Source organism: Lissotriton helveticus, chromosome 6 (genome assembly GCF_964261635.1).
Source record: "Lissotriton helveticus chromosome 6, aLisHel1.1, whole genome shotgun sequence".
Classification (NCBI taxonomy): Eukaryota; Metazoa; Chordata; class Amphibia; order Caudata; family Salamandridae; genus Lissotriton; species Lissotriton helveticus.
In genome coordinates, this window is record NC_136067.1 from 617738586 (window position 1) to 617762752 (window position 24167).

General features: G+C 41.5%; 1 protein-coding gene across 1 annotated transcript in view; it reads right to left on the reverse strand.

Annotated features, from left to right (window-relative positions):
* Positions 1 to 24167, reverse strand: part of IMPG1 (interphotoreceptor matrix proteoglycan 1) — a 1759499-nt gene that overhangs the window by 521348 nt on the left and 1213984 nt on the right. The window contains exon 12 of the mRNA XM_078648092.1: positions 4729 to 5692. Within this exon, the coding sequence (XP_078504218.1) occupies positions 4729 to 5692 (964 nt within the window). The remainder of the gene's footprint in view (positions 1 to 4728; positions 5693 to 24167) is intronic.

Consider the following 24167-nt stretch of genomic DNA (forward strand, 5'->3'; position numbering starts at 1 on the left):
TTAAAAGTGCAACGTACCCATAAAAATATTCAAATAGTTCAAAAGTAGAGATAGTATTTATTAAACAAGCCTGTGTCCTGGAGTCTGTTCTGGGAGGATTTGTAATTAAACGTGAAAGATGGGCGCATGTTAGTAACAAAACTAGTACAAATTTACTATAAAAACAGGCAGTTGCATTGTCAATACTCCAGTAACTCCGGGACTGCTCTTTCCGGGCAAGGTGTACTGGAAAGAACTGCATTAAATGGACAAATTGGTACATGTTAAAAACATAACATAAGAACAAATCCAGTATGTTTGGAATTTAAAGTTAACCCACCTCAGCCTGGGGGTGCAGTACTGCATTACCTTCATAGTTTTCACAGTTATTATTTACCCGATTGTTGTTTGTTTGTGTAGAGTTAAGGATATTATTGCAACACCCGATAGGGACTGTTAGACCTGGCATCTTTTGGTGTGTTTCCCCTGTCTTTTTTCTTTTTGACCTCCTGGTTTTGACTCTTCTTTTGCTGGTTTAGTGTCTCTACACACTTCCTCACTGCTGATCAGTGATAAATTATGCTTATGGATTGATTTTTCCATGTTTGGTGTGTTTAATTTACTGCTAAGTCCCTAGTATAGTGCACTGTGTGTGTCCAGGGCTTGTAAATCAAATGCTGCTATTGGCCCTGCAACACTGGTTGTGCCACCCACACAAGCAGCCCTTCAAAGCATTCTCAGACCTGCCAGTACAGTCTCAGCGCACAGTTGTGACTGCCATGTCGACTTGGCAAGTGCATCTACTAGCCAGGTCCCAAACATTCCCTCTTCTTACATGTAAGGCACCTCTCAGGTAGGCCCAAGGTATGCCCATGGGCAGGGTGCAGTGTAGGCGAAAGGTAGGACATGTACTGGTGTGTATGACATGTCTTGATAGCGAAATACAGTGTATTTCATTTTCAGTATTGGAAGGCTATCTGTCCCATAGAATAGAATTGAGATATAGTTGGAGATACTTTGTAACATCTTGGACAAGATAGGAGAATAGAGTTTAGTATGCCTGGACTCAGAATTTAATCACACATCTTTTAGTAATGATGTTTTTTAAATTATGTGTTTGAAAACACCACTTTTAGAAAGAAGCCATTTTTTTGCTTAACCATCCTGGGTGCCTCTGCTGGGTCGGGGATTGACTGTCTGGCTTTGGAGTGACAGAGGCTGCAGATCTGCATTTACTGTAGACAGCCACTGGGGGGTTGAGGTGTGTACTGCCCTTCCTAGATGAGTCAGGTCTGGGCTGAATCAGGTCTGGGCTGACTGGACTTGGGCTGCATTTAGAGTAGTGTGAGATTTTCTTGAACCTGAATAGGCCTGTTCTGCCTTACACACTGCCGTCTCCACCTCCTGCTAGGAAGCTGGGCCACAGAGGATGGAACTGGTTTGGACGAAGCTCAGAGACTCTCTGCCACAAGAGAACAAAGGGAAATGTTGTATGAATATTGGGCACAGACCCCAGGACTATAGAACTCTTTTGGACTCAGAAACCTGCCAAAAAAAGAGCTGGAGAATCTGAGGACGAACTACCAATTTGCTTTGTGCTTTGCTGTGTTGGCCTGCAGTGGCTGCTTCTGTCTTGGGCAGAGAAAGGACTGGACTGATCTTTCTGCGACTTCTTTGCTTGAGTTTCTTCAAGGGCCTGAGGTAGAGCTTACCCCCTGTTCACGAAGTCTCAATAACAACAAAGACTTCAAGTTCATCTGCTACAAGCACTGAAAACTGTGTGTTTTGTGCTGCAACAGCATAAAAAGCAACCCAACATCGTCACCGATGTTGCTGATGGCTCCATGTCCTGAAGGCACCGCAGAGAGCACCTCCGCACTTCGTACCCTAATTGTGGTCTCATTGGCACCACCATTTGATGCCACCACCAAGCCATTGCTTGCACCGTGACCTGTGGGCACCGCACTTCACACCGCCTTGCTTCACACCGCCGCACTGGTTTCCCTGATGCTCCACACCAACATCGATGCCGCTGCTTGCACCGTGGTTTGAGGGCACCACTCATAAGTTACATGACCCACCACACTCATCCAGTACCACAGCATTGGCCTACTGGAGATGGCGCCATCAACTCCAGTTCATCAGCCGACAACAGCGCTCCCACAATGACAACACACGCTGCCTGCACCATGACCTGAAAGCACCGCGACGAGCACTGCATCACTTTGCACCACAGCCTGGTCTCACCGACACCGCTGGACAGCTGTCACTGAGCTGCTGCCTGCACAGCAACCTGAGGGCACCACATGCCTTACCGCTGCCCCAACACCTGCTGACACCGGCACTCCCAATTTCAATGGCAAGGAGTTTGACCTGCAATGTGTGTGATTTACAGGGCCTGACAACTCCTGCACGGACCTCCAGAACCGATGCAGGCTCTTCGGAGCTCAATGAGCGGTTTCCGACGCCCTGCATTTTTAAAGGTAGTGTTTTGCAGGTCTCCCCGACCCCGTAGCTGGCCCGCAATGCCACGGTCAGCCAGAACTATTTAGATTTGTTGTTGACAACAGCGGGATAGCCCCGGTTGGAGCTATCAAGTTCAACGAACATCTCCAAAATCCTGGCATCCATTAAACCGAACAATCACTTCAATGACCTGCTCCCCCCTAACTGTATGTCCTCAGCCAGCCAAGTTATCCTGCCCATCTGGACCACAATAATCCATGTGTCCTTAACACAAGGTTCCATACCTGACTCTCTACAATCGGGCGAAGTCATCCCCATTCTAAAAAAAATTACACTGAACCCTGCTGTGCTGGAACATTTCAGGCCAATATCCAATATTCCAATTCTAGCAAAAGTGCTTGAAATATGCCTGCAACAACAACTCTGCCAACACATTGGGAAATGTAATCTGCTTGATGAATGTCAATCGGACTTCAGGCCAAATCACAGCACTGAAACCACAATCCTCCATATTGTGGTGGATGCCCTACAAGCACTAGACCAAGACAAAACGTGTCTCTTAATTCTTCTGGACCTATCAGCGGCGTTCGACGCAGTTATCCATGAGAAATTACTAGACCGACTCTAAAACAGGATGGGTTTAGAAGGAACCATACCCGAATGGTTTAAAATCTTTTTGCGGAACCGCTCTCAAAGAGTCTTAGTTAATAGAAATCTATCTCCTACCGCACTGATTATGATTGGAGTTCTGCAAGGCTCAACTCTCTCTCCTACAATTTTCAACCTATATCTGGAACCACTATTGGTGTGTGGAATTAATCCTTTGGAATATCCAGAAACTCATTGGATTGTATTATGTTGTGTTTATGAAGTCATAACCTACGTTTCTAAGTACGCAGATTACAAAGTGAATAAAACTTTGGGGCAGATTTATGAAGGCCTTGCGCCGCAGGTGCGTCATTTTTAACATGGGAAAAAGTGATGCACCGGGAGCGCAAGGCCTTCATAAATCTGCCCCTTTGTGTCTTTTCCAATGGACTACTTTGGTTTAATCTTCTGCAAAACTATTCTGCACATAGGAGTGCTCTAGAGCTTCACCTTACACCCGTAAGGTTCTTTCAGTACCATATTTCACTGCGCCCCTTGGACAGAAGGCGATCATCTTGAGCATCCTTACCTTTTTGAACATTTATTTTACCTCCAATTTGACGATAATCAGCACATTTTGGAGTGCAGCGGACCCCTTTTTCTTGCTCTGAGTGAAATTGCCATGGAGGAAGCTAAGAACACAAAGGAGGGGCATTTACACAAATACACCAATAAAAAGCCAACATTTCTGAATGCCACATATAACAACCAATGGCAATAGTTGGGTGTGCTAAACATCACAGAAGAGACACAACAGGTCGAAGGTCGACCTAAAAATAGTGTGCGCATACTAATAGACTTTTTGCAAAATGTATTTTGAATAAGTAGGATTCTTTTTTGTTTGGCTTTTTGTTTTTAAAAGCATTTCTCTAGTTTATACAAAAAATGGTAAGATTTCTGTAGCTTTGATTTGAGAAAAAAAGTTGATAGAACAATTGCTAAAAAAAACATATCTCAGAATATTGCAAGTAAGCACTGAAAGTGAATCCAAGGGAATCCAGCGAGAAAAGTAGAACATGAGTAACAGGGCATGTAACTGAAATAGTGAATTATTTATTTCCCACCCTTCTTTGTGGTAGAAGAACTGAGGAGAGGGGGAGGCACTCATTGCAGTGAAAGAATATTTCTTATCTCGCAACAAAGCGGATCAATCATGGTAGGAATAATAAGAGGTATCTGGGTGCTCCTTGCGGTCACACTCAGGAGCCGATAAGGCCACTTTGTGATGTTGTTACTTTGCGATGTTGTAATATACAAGACAGCAGCTTGATAGGCCACTAGCTTACAAGACAATGTTTCAGCTCAAAGCTGTTTTAGTTATTGGATCACAATTGTCTTTCGCTGTTGGAGGGGAGTGGAAAATCCAAACACCTACATTTGTTTCTATGCGTTTCCAGCTACACCGTAATTATAAGCAAGCATTGATGAATTAGGCATATTCCTTGGCCATAAGTAAATATTACCCTCTCGGAAAGAGGTTGATGTCAAACACTGACCATGTGTGCCGAAGTCCAATATTAATTTAGCATGTATGTTATAAGCCAAAGTTTCTACATAAACCTACATATTTCATCTGTTATTCTACTTACCATAACGGCCCTGTAGGTTACAAATAAAAGATGTGCTTGGTCTTACCTAGTTCAGGAAGATATTCCTCAGCACCTCCTATCATAGCTACATCTGCCATGCCATCTTTTGGCTCCTCCTCAGGGGTAAAAGTCTGAAAATTGTGAGGCCAATTGTCTTTGCCATCCTCATTAAAGGTAGAGCTGCTGTTTTCATCTGGTAGTGGAAGGGTGCTTGCATCATTTCTGTTTTCACTATCATTGAGCTCTACTTCAGTCATCTGGTCAACATCAGGATAGGGATAGTCAGGAATGGATACCCCTGCATTGTCATTTACTAAATGGAAAACCTCTGTTGTCTGGAATTCTGGTCCACTGTCAAGTACATTAGTGAGAGCAGCAACAGGCCTGACAGGTAAGTTGTTATTTTCAGAAAGATTTGGCCAAGGGTCATGTACTTTTTCATCAGTATTGGGCAAAGCAGTAGCTGAATTAACAAGGTGTTCCACTCCCCCACCTCCCAAAGTATCCTCTAGCCTTTCGATGACCGAAGCCATCTGTGGCACATTGCTGGCAGAGACGCCAAAGGGAGAAGAATCTGGACCTATTAGAATGGAAGGGCCAGAGCTGCTGTTTTGTATAATGGAACTCATGGTTGATAGTTGATTTCCAGGAATAATATTGTGTTCTTCATCATTGACGCTCTTGTGAGCTAGGAAGCTACCACTCATGTGTAAAGACACAGCCTCTGGTTCCAATACTGCTAAGTACTGAAGCGTAGAAAACTTACTTAGTGATTCTGTGGGAAGAGATGTTGCAAAATCACCTGTTATGTCCATTGAGTTTGTGTTAGTCTCTTCGCTGAAACCCTCAATAGCATTTGGTGAAATGTCATTTCTAGATTCTTCGGGATGGTTGGAATGTTGTTCTAGCATCGAGTCACTGGTTGTGTGCTCAGACATGAAAACATCAGTCTGCTCCTTTGTGTCTGGACTGGGATTCTCCAATGGCCGTTCAGCATTTAAAGCGTCATCCTAGAAGCAAAATGAAATAATTGAACATGGCCATATGCATATGAAGATATTAACAATAATTTATTAAATGCGAGTCAAGTGAATGTTATCAGTGACATTTTTTAATTTTCTCTCCAAGTAATGCAGCATCACTGTGAAACATAGGCTAAGAACATGTCAATAATTTCCATTTCCATTTATTATGGTTTATTTTATGTTATGATAATATTCTGAAAATGTGGTATGAATTTATAATAATAATAATAATCCACATTTGTAAAGCGCACAATCACCCGTAAGGGTCTCTAGGCGCTGGGGGCCCTCGGGAAGATTAAGCAAGCTATTGCCCAGAGTCACATGGTGCTGGGCTAACCTGCCGCCGGAGCCGGGGATCGAACCGTGATCCCCAGATTCCGGAGTCAGTCGCCCTGGCCGCGGCGCCACACCTCTTCCGATTTAGACATCAGACCTGATTTAGATACCTCCCTTCTAGAGCTTTTGGTAATGCACAGAAAGCCACATATGTGTACATAGATAGCAAAATCCTTTGAATTTGTACAACAATATGTCATATAAATCGCTAATATAATTGAGTGGTTCAAATAAAAATATGTTTAGGGTTTTCACCGATGGCTAGTGGCACCTTGAGGCAAATCTGTTGTGGTTGTTTTACCAAAGGATTGTCTGGCACCTTGTCAAACGAAAGCTCACTAACGTGTTGCTATGCACTTGAAGAAACTTTATAACTGAATTGCAAATGGTAGGGCAAGGATGTAACCTGCTAGCCTTTCTAGCAATTAGTATAATGCCCCCCAAAAATAAATCAGTCCACTGAAAGAGGGTGCTCTTCTGCAGCTTCTTCAAGGGGTGAAAACATGAACGTCCTTCTACCCCTGACTGATCACACACCTCTTTTGGCTCTCTACACCCCTTGCCTTGTGGTTTTGCTATATTGTAAACCTTCCCCAAGGCACTACCTCCTCTTTCTATCCCCCATGTCTCTCCCATTGGATACCTGTCTCCTACCCTCAAGGACTCCCTTATGCTCCCTTCCCATGTTCGCCCCCTGCCCATGTGCCTAAGCACTTCTTTCTCAATCAATAAGATAGGGCACATTCCTGGGCCCCATTCATAATAAGTGTTGATCGCTGCGATAAAACAGTGATTGGACACTTTTCACTTCGACCTTCTTACGACACCATGGATGCGCCGTATTTCCTGCCCGACGCTCCATGTCGCAATCAATGACAGAGACGTCTGCAATCCTGCTGTATCTGTTGGTGCTAAAGTCACGCATCGCTTCAGTTGTGTCACAAACATGACACAACTCCAGGAATGCATGGGGCCAGCCTGTCTTTATGGCACTGCATCAATTCTTATGCCTGCCATGAGACAGGCATAAGGTTTTGACGCAGTGTTGTCCTAGAATTGTCGCAGTGATATCTGATAGATTTCTCTGCGCCACTCCTACGATGCTTTGTTGCGTGGGAATGACCAACCTGCATACATCATACCTGACGCAGGTATAATGTGGCACAGGGCTTTACACGGTCATGCATATGCCTAGATGCAACACTTGGTAAATATGGCACAACCTGGTGTAAAATTCACACTGCAAGTATGTCAAGAAAATGATGCAAGGGCAGCATTAAACTGTTGGAAGTGGCCCATCAATAAGCCCCTCTGTCGTTTTCCCCTACGTTGGCAGACAATGGCTGCCATGCACCAACGTCGGCAACCTTGGACCGTGGTGCAAGTGTGACTGTGTTACGGTGTTGATTGATGTGTGCAAGAAGGGACACCTACCTACACAAAACCTATCAATCCAGGGTATTTCCTCTTTTTCCGTGTGCTGCAGAATGCTAGGCACATAGTAAAAGTGAAAAATTAGGAGGAGTGAAAACATTTATCCCCATAGCACCTCCCAAACTCCACCCTTGGGGTGGTGTTGGATTCTGACGCATTCCGAAGATTTACGGTTTCTTGTAAACCTGGGAATGCTTCAGATTCAAGTGATTTAGCGTGGGCATGCACACAGCAACACCCATTGAATGCCCCTTTCCACTGTTTAATGTATGAAGGGGGCACATATTTACAAGTCCATGAAAAGCCACGTAAAGTGGCTTTACGTTGACTTGTAATCATGCTGTGGCACATTGCACAACGAGAATGTCAAACAAGTGATGTTACAACGTTGTAAGAGTGCCGCTAAGGCCTCATACATGAGGCCCTTGGATAATAGAAAAATTTCCACAATTCATCCTTGGCAAGGTCAACAACACCATGGACCTCCTGCCATTGCAGCTTGGAGCATAAAGAAGACCACCACCACATGCATCGTTCACCTGGACAACTGCTCCATTTCCTGTGGGTGACAACTGGACCTGATCCCCTCTAAGTCTTTGCTTCAGTACACCAGAACTTTAGCAATAGTAAGCTGGACACCAGGAACTGGACAGTGGCATCAAGGATTTGCGTGCCAACATCTGAGATCACTCACAGTCTTTATGGGTAGAAGAGGGAGTATTTGATGCCCAACTCTCAGAGGCACTGCTTAATCACTAGAGACGAGCCCCTTTGTCTCTGCACCCCGTGGCGTAGTCAGAGAAGAAAATAACGGTGGCGTTATCCAATTTCACCTCCCCCAGCGTGGGTACCTCCCTCAGGGTAGCATCACAATCCCTGTAGGATGTGGTAGAGAAAGAATCTAGGACCTGCCCTAGCAGCGGACGATGTGCCGTCACTCGATGGGTCTGCTCTACAACAAAGAATGGTGAGAGTGTACCTGCTGGCAGTAGGACATGCAACCATGTTTCAGCATATGCCACTGCATCAGCCCCTCTGCTCCCTCAGGCAGACCCAACACCCTTACATTGTTTTACTGGGAGTGGCCCTCTGCATCCTCTGCTGTTATTTCCAGTGACTTCACACATGCCATTCGCTGCTGCACCTCCAACCCCCTGCTCAGCGTAATCGTGGAGTCTTAGGCTAGCTCTTGCTCGATGTTGTGTACCTTGTAAGTCAGCTTGAGATGATCTGCGTGCTCTAGGGTGAAGTCGATTGTGATTTTGTCTATGTGGCTTTCAAAGAAAGTACAAGTTTGTTTGAGGAAGATACTCACTGCGAGTAGAGTCTAGTTTGGAGTCTAGGTTGTCCTTTGTCACCTGCCCTGCAGGACAGTGAACCCCAGCCGCTCACTTCACCGACACGGAAGAGCGGGCAAATGTTGATACCACCACACCTGCAGGCCGGGCATCATGGCACAAGACACCCAGGCACTATGTATGACGTGTGGTGCATTGCAGTGTGGTCAGCCGGGCCCTCTCCACCAGGCAGGTGAATGCTAGCCAGGAATTTTCTTTCAGGCGACATCATTGTAAATCCCCTGTACACCCACAATCTCACTACCAGGGGATGAGGATAGGCAGCACCACCCGGTGGCCTCCTCCTGACTAACAGTGGCAACCAGATTCCATGTTACTGAGTGCCCAGTGAGTGAGGGCACTTCAGGAAGCGAGCACAAGGGCTGGTGCCTGAAGGACCATCGTGCTCCAGGCACCCGCCATCACCAACGGCTGATATTAGCAATTAGAGCCAGTTAGTGGAGTCCCCCACCAGTACTGTGCGGTGCCCTTGGCGAAGTAGGTCTACCACAGCACAGGCATTGCTCAGGGCAAGGTGTGCCCCACCCACAGGTACTGGGCCTGGGTCAGAGTCGACCCCCAGGCCTCTTACACTTCCCATCCTACCTTCTCCTCACCTGAACATGTACACTGGAGATCAATCTGCTGCGCTCTCTCAAAATCTGTGACTCAGCCACCAAGACCCTCAGCCAGGCCGGATTTCACAATTCTGGGTAGAGCAGTCTCTGCCAAGTCCACTGGGGAACCTCCCCATATAGGTGATGCAACAGGGCCCCATGAACTTCCAGTGTTTCCGCCACATGAGTTCAGCGCAGGGGCCTCACCCTCCACAGCATCCAGCCAGTGCAACATCATCCAGCCTGTGATGGAGAGAGGTGCAGGCACCCATTGGCATTCTCCTCGATGCACCCTGGTGTAGTGGTGGCACATGTTATGCAATGCAGACCTCCCCAATTCGTTGCGCTGGAGCACTCTACCAATCACAGCTCCAAGGGTCTTCTCACACTGGTCAGCAACATGTCTCCATGCTACTTACCAGATTATGCCACCAGATAAGGGCAATCGCTGATGCCTTAATGTCTAAGGCCACGTCCCACACTGTGAGATGGTGCAGAGGTGAGGGGCTGGTGAACTCGGCGATGAAAGTGTGTGCCTAAACTGTGAGCTGAGTGCTCTGTAGCATTGTGGCAGAAGCGAAGTATTTACCCTTACCGGTGTGAAAGTGCTGTTTTGCCTAGAGTGAGATGGTGTTGAGGTGATGTATCGGTGAAGTCGGGGATGAAAGCGTGTGCTTAAACTGTGAGCTGAGTGCTGTAAACTGATGTGCTGTGGGCGCTGTATCATACAGGCGCAAGGGAAGTATTTACTCCTACCAGTGTGAAAGTGCTGTTTTGCCTACTGTGAGATGGTGTGGTGAAGTGCCGGTACACTTGGGGATGAAAGTGTATGCCTCAACTGTGAGCTGAGTGGTCTGTAGCATACTGGCAGAACCGAAGTATTTACTGTTAGCGGTGTGTAAGTGCTGTTTTGTCTAGAGTGAGATGGTGCAGAGGTGAGGCACCGTTAAACTCAGGGATGAAACCGTGCGCCTAAACTGTGACTTGAGTGCTTTAAACTGGTGTGCTCTGGGCGGTTTAGCATACTGGCTGTTGCAGCATATGTGTGCAGGTGGTGTTAGTATGCATTTAGAGGATAGTGGGAGTAGGAAGCAAAGTACTAACTGGTACCGGTTTGAAGAGTCGGGGATGAAACTGTGAGTGTAAGTCTTGAGTTTATTGTTGTAAAGTGATGTGCTGTGGGTGCTGTAGGATACTTGCCGCTGTAGCATACCTGTGTAAGTAGTGTTAGTGTGCGTTTATAGTATACAGGGAGTGGGAAGTGAACTAGTCACCCCTACCGGTCTGTAGACTCGAATGAATTGTTTTAGGAAGCAGGAATAAAGAAAAAATCGTGAAGAATATAATATAGAATGTTGCAATGCTACAGAAGGAAAATGGTGAAATGAGATGTGTCTAAGAAAGTGGGTGTGTGTAATAAAGGCATGGAGTTTGGAAATTATATAGAAAGTATCTTTATTTCAGTGCTATAATTGGACCCACTGGTGCAAGAGCTAGGGCATCCAGCTGATGCAAAGTTGAAGCACTTCTGTTGTATTCAAACGTAAGCTCCTGCATCAGTGAATTGTATATTATTTATTTATTTATTTATTCAACTTGTAAAGCGCACTGCCGCCTTGCAGGCATCCTGGCGCTAGTAGCTCAAGAGGGGTGGAAGGAATTGTCAGGTAAGGTCGAGCAGCTAATATTACATGTTACAGTTGCATGTGACATAAACAATAGCTATTACACTTGAATGAATCTACATTCTATAAGGAAAATAAAGGTAGGATACGATTACCACATGTATCCTTTAAGAAAAAAGAAATTGCAAAATGTAATTAACAAACTTTTTAGGTACCTTGGCAGTGCTTTTTTGTAACACAAAATTATCAACAGTAGAATAGTCAGCAATCTGTTGTACAGTAGATTCAATGTGTTGCGTGTCAGAATTGGTACTAGTTCTACCCACATTGGAACGTTGAGGATGAATACAAACATTGCGCTTCGGAGAAGCACATTAGGTACCTTTGCAATGAAACTATACATTATTGTCTTCAGCTGTTTCAAAAAAACAATCTTGTGTAGAGAGCTAAGGCATCGAGCTCAGACAAACTCCAAACGCTCATGCTGTTGTCAAATCGAAGCTCTTGCATCAGTGAATTGCACATTTTATGTTAGAGTTCTATGTGACCTACACAATTGCTATTAGACATGGATGAATAAATTGTATAATGAAAATAAAGGTAGTTTACGAGTACTACACTGTGCCAACCAGTTGCTAAACAAAGTCGTCTTTTTTCATTTTTATTGTGAGGTTCTGAGCAGAAGCTGACTTTGAGTAAATTTGTGTGAAAGGGCGTTGTGAATAACAGAGAGGCAGAGAGGCGTGTGCACAAACAATAGACGTGGTTCCAAAAGGGCGTCGGGTTTAGGCTAATTTAGGAAGTAAATAGCGTATTTGCATAGGCCATACATCACCGATCTCTGGTTAAAGTGGAGACGTGAGGGGCAATAATGAAGATAGAGTTCAAATGTCTGAGTATACTTAGAAAATTGTTATATGAAAGTAGTAGGATTGAAGTATATTATAAAAAATTCAAAGGAAAAAGTAAAAAAAGATGGAATAAAATCCATTCAAGAATAACGTGAGTTTCTTACAAGTCTTGGAGATTCCAGTCCAGAAGCTCTTCAGCGGCTTGAGATGCGTAATGTTCCAATAGTGCAACCAACTCCGTGCTTTTGAATCGAACGGTATGTGGGTGTGAGGTGTTAATGACCAGTGCATCTGTTCTAGACTGCGGTTCGCAGGGTTCACAAATTAGATTAAGTGGTAATTGTTTAATTACAGAATCCAGTAGTTAAGTAATTAGAACGTCTATTGAAACATACACAATATTATTTTATTAGAACATTGGAATGTTGGGAGCTCCATTGAAAATAATGGAGTAGCTCCGTTCTTATAATGTCTTGTATAAGCCTGGAGCTGCAACATTGCATATTTTTTTGTTCACAGCTCTGGCTGTGAACAAATGCTTCAGGGAGGCTGAAGAGATTCCAATCCCCTTGCGCTCTTTCAAGGCTTTGCTTTATTTGTTAGAAGATTGTATCCTCTAGAGGCAGAATGTTCAAATAGCCTTATAGCTCTTTGTAGCTGGGCTATAGAGGCTATTAAAGTTTCTCTGCCTTGTTAAAGTCCCTTGCCTTCAGGTTGGGCTTTTAATGCTTGATAGGGCCTTTAATAGCCGGTATAGCCTGGTACGGCGGGCTATAAGGGTATAGTATACTTGGTTGAAGAAGTTTATTTAGATGAGTTATAGGTTTAGTACAATTACCAAATTCATCTTGCAAGTCGAAAGGAACATTGAATAGAGTAGACTGTGGACAGATGAAATCCCAATTCAAATTGTTTTGATTTATTTATTGTTGAGTTTTATGTAATTTATGTTGTTGCATTTTGAAAAGAGTGAGTAAGAAAAAGTATTGATGGTTGTGTGTGTGAATACTGCCTTCAATTAACAATGCAGACAGCAGTGTTCACAATTCAGATTGAGTTGCTTTTGTGGAGGATGCAGTCCTGTAAGAGAAGAGATTGCTGTAGTTTGCTCTGTCTGCACCACTTATACGCATCATTGCAGGCTCCGCACACATTTAGTTTTCTTCGTGTATTGCAAACCGTAGAGCTCAAGTCCATGCCACGTGGCTGTGGGCCCTTGCTGAACGCTCTCTCTGGCCTGTACTGCAGAATTCAGTATTCACATTGTCAATTGAGTCGGTATTGTAGATGATGCAGTCCTGTAGTAAAAAAACATTGCTTCAGTGTGCTCTGTCTGCACCACTCAAATGCATCATTGCAGGCATTACACACTTTTTTTGGGTTTGCGTAATGCAAACTGTAGAGCTCAAGTCAATGCCATGTGGCTGTGGGCCCTTGCTGACTGCTCTCTGTGACCTACACTGCAGAGAGCAGTGTTCACAATTGAGCTTGAGTTGGTATTGTAGATTAGGTAGTCATGTAGGAAAAGACATTGCTCCAGTGCGTACTGTGTGCACCACTCATATGCATCATTGCAGGCTCTGCACATGTTTCTTTTTGCTTCGCATATTGGAAACTGTAGAGCTCAAGTCAATACCATGTGCCTGTGGGGCCTTGCTGACTGTTCTCTCTTGCCTAAACTGAAGATAGCAGTGTTCATAATTGAGATCGAGTTGCTATTGTAGATGAGGTGGTCCTGTAGGAAAAGACATTGCTGCAGAGCGTACTGTCTGCACCACTCATACACATTATTGCAGGCTCTGCACACTTTTATTTGGTTTGCGTATTGCAAACCGTAGAGCTCAAGTCAATGCCACGTGGCTGTGGGCCCTTGCTGAACGCTCTCTCTGGCCTATACTGCAGACTTCAGTTTTCCCATTTGACATTGAGTCGGTATTGTAGATGATGCAGTCCTGTAGGAAAAGACATTGCTCCAGTGTGCTCTGTCTGCACCACTCATATGCATCATTGCAGGCTCTGCATATGTTTTTTTTCCTACGCGTATTGCAAACTGTGGAGCTCAAGTCAATGCCATGTGGCTGTGGGCTGTTGCTGACTGCTCTCTCAGGCCTAAACTGTAGATAGCAATGTTCACAATTGAGATTGAGTTGATATTGTAGATGAGGTAGGCTTGTAGGAAAAGACATTGCTCCAGTGTGTACTATCTGCACCACTTATATATGTCATTGCAGGCTCTGCAGACTTTTTTTTTGCTTTGCGTATTGCAAACTGTAGAGCTCACGTCAATGCCACGCGACTGTGGTCCCTTGCTGAATGCTCTTTCTGGCCTATACTGCATACTTCAGTGTTCACATTTGATATTGAGTCAGTATTGTAGATGATGCTGTCCGGTTGGAAAAAGCATTGCTCCAGTGTGCTCTGTCTGCACCACTCGTACGCATCATTGCAGGCTTTGTACACGTTTTATTTGCTTCGCGTATTGCAAACTGTAGAGCTCAAGTCAATGCCATGTGGCTGTGGGCCCTTGCTGACTACTCTCTGTGGCCTACACTGCAGACAGCAGTGTTCACAATTAAGATTGAGTCCTTATTGTAGATGAGGTAGTCCTGTAGGAAAAGACATTGCTCCAGTGTGTACTGTCTGCACCACTCATATGCATCATTGCAGGCTCTGCACACGTTTTGTTTTGCTTCACATATTGGAAACTGTACAGCTCAAGTCAATGCCATGTGGTTGTGGGGCCTTGCTGACTGCTCTCTCTGGCTTACACTGCAGATAGCAGCGTTCATAATTAAGATCGAGTTGCTATTGTAGATGAGGTAGTCCTGTAGGAAAAGACATTGCTGCAGTGCGTATTGTCTGCACCACTCATACACATCATTGCAGGCTCTGCACACTTTTTTTTGGTTTGCGTATTGTAAACTGTAGAGCTTAAGTCAATGCTACGTGGCTGTGGGTCCTTGCTGAACACTAGGGCCTGCAGACTTCAGTGTTCACATTTGACATTGAGTCAGTATTGTAGATGATGCTGTCCTGTAGGAAAATACATTGCTCCAGTGCGCTCTGTGTGCACCAATCACACGCATCATTGCGGGCTCTGCACACTTTTTTTGCTTCGTGTATTGCAAACTGTAGAGCTCAAGTCAATGCCGCATGGCTGTGGGCCCTTGCTGATCGCTCACTCTGGCCTACACTGCAGACAGCAGTGTTCACAATTGAGATCGAGTCGCTATTGTAGATGAGGTAGTCCTGTAGGAAAACACATTGCTCTAGTGCGTACTGTCTGCACCATGCATATGTATTATTGCAGGCTCCGCACACGCTTTTTTTTTGCTTCGCTTACGACACACTGGGCAGCTCAAGTCACCTTATGTAGGTGTGGGTCGTTGCTGAGCGCTCTCTGAGGCCAACACTGCAGACAGCAGTGTTCACAATTCAGATTGAGCTGCCATTGCAGATGATGCATTGTTGATGGCAACAGATATTGCTCCTAGTACTAGAATGTTTTTGATGTGGCTATGTGAGTGCACTAGAACTGATGGAGTGTTTATGATATGATCTTTTTGTGTATTATTTTAGATCTTTTAATTGTGTGTCAGTATACCACAAGTTGTGGTTCTTATACGATAGAATTATTTCTATATTATTTCACATTTACTATCCCTACCTTACTGCAGCACAAATAATTGATTCTTTTCATATTGGGTATCTGTATGTGATGCATTGATTACTGTTGTAGTTGATGCTAGCAGCAACTTTTCCCTGAGGACTGGTTTACACTCACCCCACATGCATCCAGCACAAATGTCACTGGATATGTGACCCTGGTAATAAAAAGGAGTCGAGCGCAGATGCCCGTACCCACTTGCACTATCTATCTGTATACGTGTGTTCATTAGGTATGCATGATACTGTCTCTGGGCCGTACTATATTACGTTGTGCTGTGGATAGTGTATGCAACCATGTTACCTCTGGTATTGGGGAAAATTTCGGTAATGTAACTTTTATGTGTATGGCTATCACAGGTGAAAGGCTACTTTACAGAGCATGAATATTGATGAAAATGATGGTTGCATGTTGTGTGTAGTGTAAGATATGTGTATATTGCAAAAAGTTTAGAACAAAGCTCTCTAAGCAGAAGAGGTGTGTTCCATTACGGGCCATATGTATCATTAACATGATTTGCGATTCTGAAATAGTGACATTTTAGAAATCGCTATTTCAGAATCCCAAATAGGGATGTATGTACAAATTCGCAATTTTTTAGCAAATTCTTAGTATTCCTTAATTGCGATTCGCAAATTGCGAATTGCAATTAAGGAATACTTTCCCATTCATTTCTATGAGCCAGGAGGCCCATAAGAAGTAATGGGAAGTTATCCTCAATTTGCGATTCGCAATTTGAGAATCGCAAATTGAGAATAATTTCAAGGGTGCAGGGGTATCCAAAGGACACCCTGTTGCACCCCTGAAATAAGCATGGGTGCACATGTGGTGCACATACATGCCCTAAGGGCATGTATGTGCGTCACATGGCACTTTGAAAAACGCAAAAATGTGAATTTTTTAAGGAATTCGCAAATTACCACCAACTTGAAGTTGGTGGTAATTTGCGATTCCTTAAGGACAATGAGCATTTTTTTTTATTCATACATTGCATTTAAGGAATTGCAAAATAAGGAATCGCAAATTTTGCGATTCCTTGTTTTGCCCCAGATTTTCCTTAACACATATCATTTGGCGAATGCGAATTTGCTTGATACATATGGCCCTAAATGCAAAACTTATATTGGCTACTATGGGTGGCGTTTTTGAACTGTTACAATGGGAAATGTTATAAACTAATGAAATGTTTTTTTTATGGTCATATGGCAGTATGAGTTTAGTACAGTTAGAAATATATAACTGTTTAAAATATTTTTAATTATCGCTTGCTCTCCTATACACTTTAAAGTTATTTAGATATAGATTTGAGACAAAAAAATGAGGGCACAGTGTATGCAGCGTGATATCGTATGTCTATGACGTAACACAGGGCGTGGCAGTGTGCATTTGTCGCATTTGGAACGTGCAGCAGGTGCCACCCCATATGTACATGATGTAACGCGCTGCTTTTTAGTGTGTACCGGTCGCATCACACAGTAGCAGCTGGCGCGACCTCATGCGTACATATTGTTACGTGGGACACGGTGTCTCAAACCCGTTGGATAAGAAATGTGCATCGTTTAAATGAGGTGGATAGGATTCGCGTGCTGATCGAGCTTGCTAGACTACCGGTACGGGACTGTAGTTTTCTCAAAACAATAATATACATATTTTTGGGGGAAGATATAAAACATTACCTTAAAAAAGGATAATAGAGTTGCAAAATATCGAAAAACAATTAGAAAAAATATAGGTTAAATTAACATTTAAAAAACCTTTGAAATTCACAGAAAAAAACATAGGTTTTACAGATGTTATAGTTAGGAATTAAAATTTTAAAAACCTTACAAATTCACTGAAAAAAACATAGGTTTCAGGGACGTTATACTTAGTTGGATATTTGACTCATATAAAACCAGAGAAATTCGCCAGTTATAGTCAGTTGAGCTAACTATAACTCGCACGCCCGCAATGCACTGCTGATGATGTCACATATTACATCACTCATGACATGGTCAGTGGCATCACTGATGACATCACTGATGACATCTCAAATGACATCACTGATGATGATCACTGATGACATCATCCACGTGATAATCTGATGCACATACTGATGCCCTAATATAAAATACAGACTACTATTTTTGAAACCATACTCACAAGAATGCCAGAATCTACATAGCACCTACTATTTCCTAGGTCTATACACACATCCAGTGTCTTACACCTACAGTTACTCATCAAAACAGTACTATATTATGTACTGATATACCTATACCTACAGTCACACTCTACCACTCATCCATAGATTTCATTACACACCTAGTCAGTCATGCAAAGAATGATTTACATACTCATTTACTCTTGTATACAGTAATATACACCGCATCACTTATTTATGCAGATACTAAGACATACTTATTGTCTTATACAATCACTGATACAAGCAGACAGTGATTTATACACCCACACTTAGCTTACTCTCATGTATACTCATTTATATACTCCAACACTGACATATACTGCCTTAAAGCATATGTAGTTACTTACACATATACCACTGAGACATTCCTTCACTTACCAACACACCCATACACACAGTACAATTTCCATACAGCCCTTTATAGATGCATTTTTCAATCTTTACAACTAGTGAATCAACCACTCAGACATCTATGCACAGAGTGACACACCCCCGCACTCACCCACACAGACACTCAGGCACTCACACAGATACTCAGACAAGAAATCAATAACCCATATAGAGTCCTATGTAGCTACTCACCAACCCATGCAGCCGCTTACACACCAACTGAGAGACTAATACAGACTTACACACAGTTTAGTGACTAACCCATGCATTCAGTAAGACACGTTCAATCACTCACATATAGTCAATCACGCACCTACTAAATAATCCCTTCAGGCACTTGTAAATCCACTCATTCTTCAATGTACCTCGGAATTGATATATATGCAAAATATTTAAACTTTACCGAAATACACATTTACTGGATGATGTCATCAGTGATGTCATTTGAGATTTCATCAGTGATGTCATCAGTGATGTCACCGACCATGTCATGAGTGATGTAATATGTGATGTCATCAGCAGTGCATTGAGGGCACGCGAGTTATAGTTAGCTCCACTAACTATAACTGGTTTTATATGAGTCAAATGTCCAACTAACTATAACATCCCTGAAACCTATGTTTTTTTCAGTGAATTTCTAAGGTTTTTTAAATGCTAATTCCTAACTATAACGTCTGTAAAACCTATGTTTTTTTCAGTAAATATATATATATATATATTCACTGAAAAAAACCATTGAAATTCCCCCGTTATAGTTAGTTCAGCTAACCATAACTCGCGTGCCCGCAATGCACTGCTGATGACGTCACATATTACATCACTCATGACATGGTGAGTGACATCACTCATGACATCACTGATGACATCTCAAATGACATAACTGATGACATTATCCAGTGAATGTGTGTCTTTCTGAAAAATAAATACTTTTTATATATGTATATCTAAAGGTCGATGGAAGAATAAATGGGTAAATAAGTGTCTAAATGTATGTTTTCTTTTGTAAAATTGATTGTATAACTGACTTATTAAGTGTATCTTAGTGAATACATGTATTAGCGAGTAATGTTTAAAAATGTAAATTGTGCATAAGTGACTGCATGGGTTGGTGAGTAGCTACATGAGTGTCTATATGAGTGAAATGTCCAGCTAACTATAACATGTGTGAAACCTATGGTTTTTTCAGTTAATTTCTAAGTTTTTTTCTAAATGCTAATTCCTAACTATAACGTGTGTAAAATCTATGGTTTTTACAGTGAATTTCAAAGGTTTTGTAAATGATAATTTTTAAATGTATTAATTATTACATTTCTTTCTTTTTATAGTAATTTTCTACATTTTTATTATAAATATTTTTATTTATTTTATTTTTTAAGTTATATTTCATACTCTTAATGAAAAATAATAACAAAACAAAATAATGTTTTAATACTTTTTTTAATATATCAAAATTTAATTCTATATAATTCCTTTTTCATTTTTTTTGGGTCATCGTACCGCACGCTTACGGTGATCGCACCATACTTTGTACGGCTAATCGTACTCTGCGCGTACCCACGCATACGCTACGAATACGCTGTGACATTAAGCGTCGCATCAATGCTTCTGTGCGACGTCATGTACGGCGCCCCGTACGCGTGCGGCGCGAACGTTTTTAATTGTTTAAAAACATATATTTATGTATTTAATGTACATACTAAGGGAAGACATTATCTGGGATAATTATGAAAATAGTTTTTTAACTTTTAATAAGCGTATATTACTTTTAAAAGCAATTACGCAAATCGCGACGGTACGTCGTACGTACTCGCATCGTAAGAGCACTGTAAGCGCACCGTAAGCGTATGCAAAGCCATGTGACTTTCAAAGAACAGATTTGATTGGTTCATAATACTTCCTATTCTAACTGTTGAAAGACCCCTCTCATTTTAATCATTCTACTTTGACTTTCTCAGGAGAAGCATCTCTTCTGTGGCTCTTGTCAAAATAGAGGGAAAGTTCACCATGGCTATATCTGTGGAGTCCTCTTCCAACCATTCTTCTGAGGAAGAATTTATTCCTGAGGAGACTCAGAAGAAAATAAAAGAAGCTTTAATTTGGAAATGTTTTACCTTCCATGAGGGTAAAAAGAAGGTGAATGCACCCAAAGTAACCTGCAAAATCTGCGAGACAACTCTCTCCAGGGGCGATCCAACAAAAAAGTACTTGTTTGGGACAGCGAGCATGGTGCGACACGTAAAAACTCTGCACCCCAACAACTACGCAAGAGCTGCAACACAAAGGTTGCAGGACAACCCTCCGTCTGCTGTTGCGAGTACATTGACTGCACCACCACCGTCTTCCGCAAGCAGTCTGCACCCAAACATTGATCCCGATTTTGCAGAACTGAAAATTCATTGTATTTTTTGCAATGAATATTTATTGTGTTATGGGGAACAGTCAATTGACCTCATCAAATGCAGGAAACGGGAGCATCGTTGTCCACAACATTATTTTTTTTCTTTCATTGTTTTGTTCCTGTTGGACACTTTTTGGGTTGTAGTTGAATTTTTTGGTTTAAAAAACAAAAAAACAAAAAAAAAGACTTGTTAAAAAAATACAAAAATATACAAAACTAAAAAGACAAAAAACAGTTCTTGTCAGAACTACCTCCACTTGTCAAAGAAAGAGCTATATTTCTATGATAGTGTGTAAAACTTTGGCTGAATGAATGTGTAGTGCATAAATTAATGAATGAATACATTAGTAGTGTATGGTGAATGTGAAAGTGCAGAACTATAAGGAAGTGCTACAGCATAAATCTATAAGGTGTTTACCTATAGTATACTGTAGTACTTCCAAAGTACTTGAATGTAACATATGCACATAAATATGTTACAAGTCTATGCTTCCATTTGCACTGCTGTTGAAACTGCCAGGGTGAATATGTATGTGTTAGAGGCAGATTTACAACCCCCTTGTGCCTCTTTTACACAGCTGTTGCGTCACTTTTGTGACGCAGCGGTGGTGGTGCAAAAGATGTGCCATGGTGTGTGGTATTTACAATGTGACGCATCTGGGAGGTGCGTCACATTGATGCACTCTATGGCCTAAGGCCTATTTTAATGCATGAGTACTTAGGTACTGAGTGGATGATTACAGTTCTGCAAGGAAAGTGCCTAACTGAATTTATAACAGCTTCGGTTTTACCACAGTATATAGATAAGCAAATACTGCTGAATGGCTCACTACAATATTGAAACAGTACTGTGAGAGTGTTTGGTGAAAGTATAAGGATACATACTGGGGAACTAAAGGTATAAAAGACAAGTTTGCAACTGCATAGAAGACTGCAAGCATAGGGGTTTAAAGCAGTCCATGTCATAAGGCCTACTTTGCTCCATGATACCTTCGGTACTGACTGGATGATTACAGTTCTGCAAGGAGAGTGCATGACTGAATTCATAAGAGCTTCATTTTTAGCATAGTGCATAGATAAGGACATTCTGCTGAATGTCTCACTACAATACTAAAACAACAGTAACAGAGTGTTTGAAGGAAGTGTAGAGGATACAGACTGGGCAAAGAATTAAAAAAAATGGTATAAGTGAATCTATAAGTGCTACACTTTTATTACAGTGAATGCTTTACTACATAGTACTCAAACCATTATTATTATATAATAATACATGCATTCTTCTAACATTTCATAATTGCACAGAGCTTCTAAAATAATTTCATCAGGTATTTCATTGATATCAATTTCCTGGTTATCAATTTTGGAATTTATATGATCAAACTCGATATCATCTAATGTTTCCACAAAATCAGCATCCAAGCTTTCGTCTAGGAAATCACAGCTGATATCTCCAGCACTAATTTCTTCTTCTTCTTTCTCGCTGCCTGTGAAATGTACGTTTAGCTCTTCTATGAGACTTCCATATTGTTCAGTTGTTTTTTCATAATCAATTTCTTATGTTGTAGGTCCTTGTACAAAAACATAAACACTTCATTTTATCTGTTTTCCTAATACATAACACAAAATTAGCTTTAGCAACTATTTTGCCGCTAAAAAAATATTATACAAATACCATTGTCTACTACTTTATATGATTATATAAATATAATTATTTATATGAATGTTCTGTTTTTAAATGTTCTTAAATGTTCAAACCAGTCACTCCTTATCACTATAGGAAAAAACTCAGGCTGTTATAATAAAATGCAGTACTGAAAAAAGTACAATATGCCTATTCACCTTACCTGTTCCAAACTAGTAGATGTGTTGTAGTAAAATGCAAAGAATATTGGTACACTCAGTGTATATATATTACGGTTTTCAAATGTCTTTAAAAGATACAAGCCATCTTTGCACACATATGTACTCCATCCATCTCTTGTTACTTCAGCTCTGTAGAAGCACATCCCATCGATAATTTTTAACAGTTACTTATACTTACCTTAAACATAATAAATAATACAAAAATATATATTATAAAATTAGCATCTGTGGAAGACAAAAAAATACAGTTACAATATATCTTTTACAACACAAAATAACTTGTAAAGCATTTCATTTGCCTTTTTTGCTGTTCTCAGAATTCATTGAATTTCACTAGAAACAGTGAGTTCAATAGTACTCATCACATAACAGCGGGCAAAAAAAAGACAATCAATAAGATTATCTTCAAAAAAAACATTCAACATTCTCAATAACCAAAAATTTTTTTTCTAAGAGCAATTTCTTACGTAACTATGAGATATTTCAAACAATCTTAAAATAACAAAACACCCTCATTAATTTTCATACACTGGAAATAAAGTTACTTACAAATATATGCTGACAAAATATACAACAAATAGTCCTTAATGGTTTTACATACTTTTCCTCAAGGCCAAATATTATATATCAAATTCTTAGTTTGGAAGTTCCTCAATAGTAATCCTCAGCATCCGTCTCCCACCTTTCTGATCCAAAACCACTGACTTCATTTGCGACGTCCCCCAGGGCTCATCCTTCAACTTGACGCTATTCAACATCTAGATGGCCACCCTCACACAAGTGTCCCGCCATCATAACCTCAACATTATCTGCTAAGACAACGACACCCAACTCATCTTCTCCCTCACCAAGGAGCCACATACCACCAAAAGACGTCACCAACTGCATAAGGATCAACTCTCTAAATCTCAACTCGGACAAACACCTACAACGACTACAACGAATGCAAAACACTACCGCCCGACTGATCATCAATGTCCCCTGCTGCAGCCACATCATCCACCACCTGAGAGATCTACACTGGCTTCACATCGACAAGAGGATCACCTTCAAGCTCCTCACCCTCACTTACAAAGTACTCTACAACACCAGACCAACCTACCTTAACAGCAGTAATCCTGAAAGGCCAAATTTGGTTCCTAAAATTTTGGCTTTAGAAATATTAGGTAAGAATTTGGTAACTCTTTAGGCGAACTTTGTTTAAAAACCAATTTACTATCATAACAATGTATCCACCCTTTCGGTCATTTTAAATAAACAGTGTAATGTCCAGATGTTGTAGAAGGACCATCATGAAAAATAATTGCTACGGCTACAAAAGATCTTGCTGATATTCATAGTTGAGTAGCTACAAAAATTTTAATTAAAGTTTCCAATTTTCTTCCATCAGCTCTACAACGTTGCATCATTCAAATTACATACTGTCCATATCTTTGTATAAATAATGTTGATGACATTTCTGATTTACATTGGCTACACTCCATGTTTTGACTTGCTCCTCTAACTAGATTGTTAAAAGACACTGATTCACAGTCTGGTAATGTCAATTATATAAAACTTTAAGTGTCTATGTAAGTGCTACATGTAAACAAACAATTTCCCAGTCATGTTGCCATTTATAAGAAAGGCCAAAAAGGTATTCAATATCTATACCTTCATCTTCCAATACAACCAGCATATATTTATTTCATATTTAAAGAGTTTTAAATAGCGCTGGCTAGACCCGAAAGTATCAGAGCGTTTTACATGAGAATCAA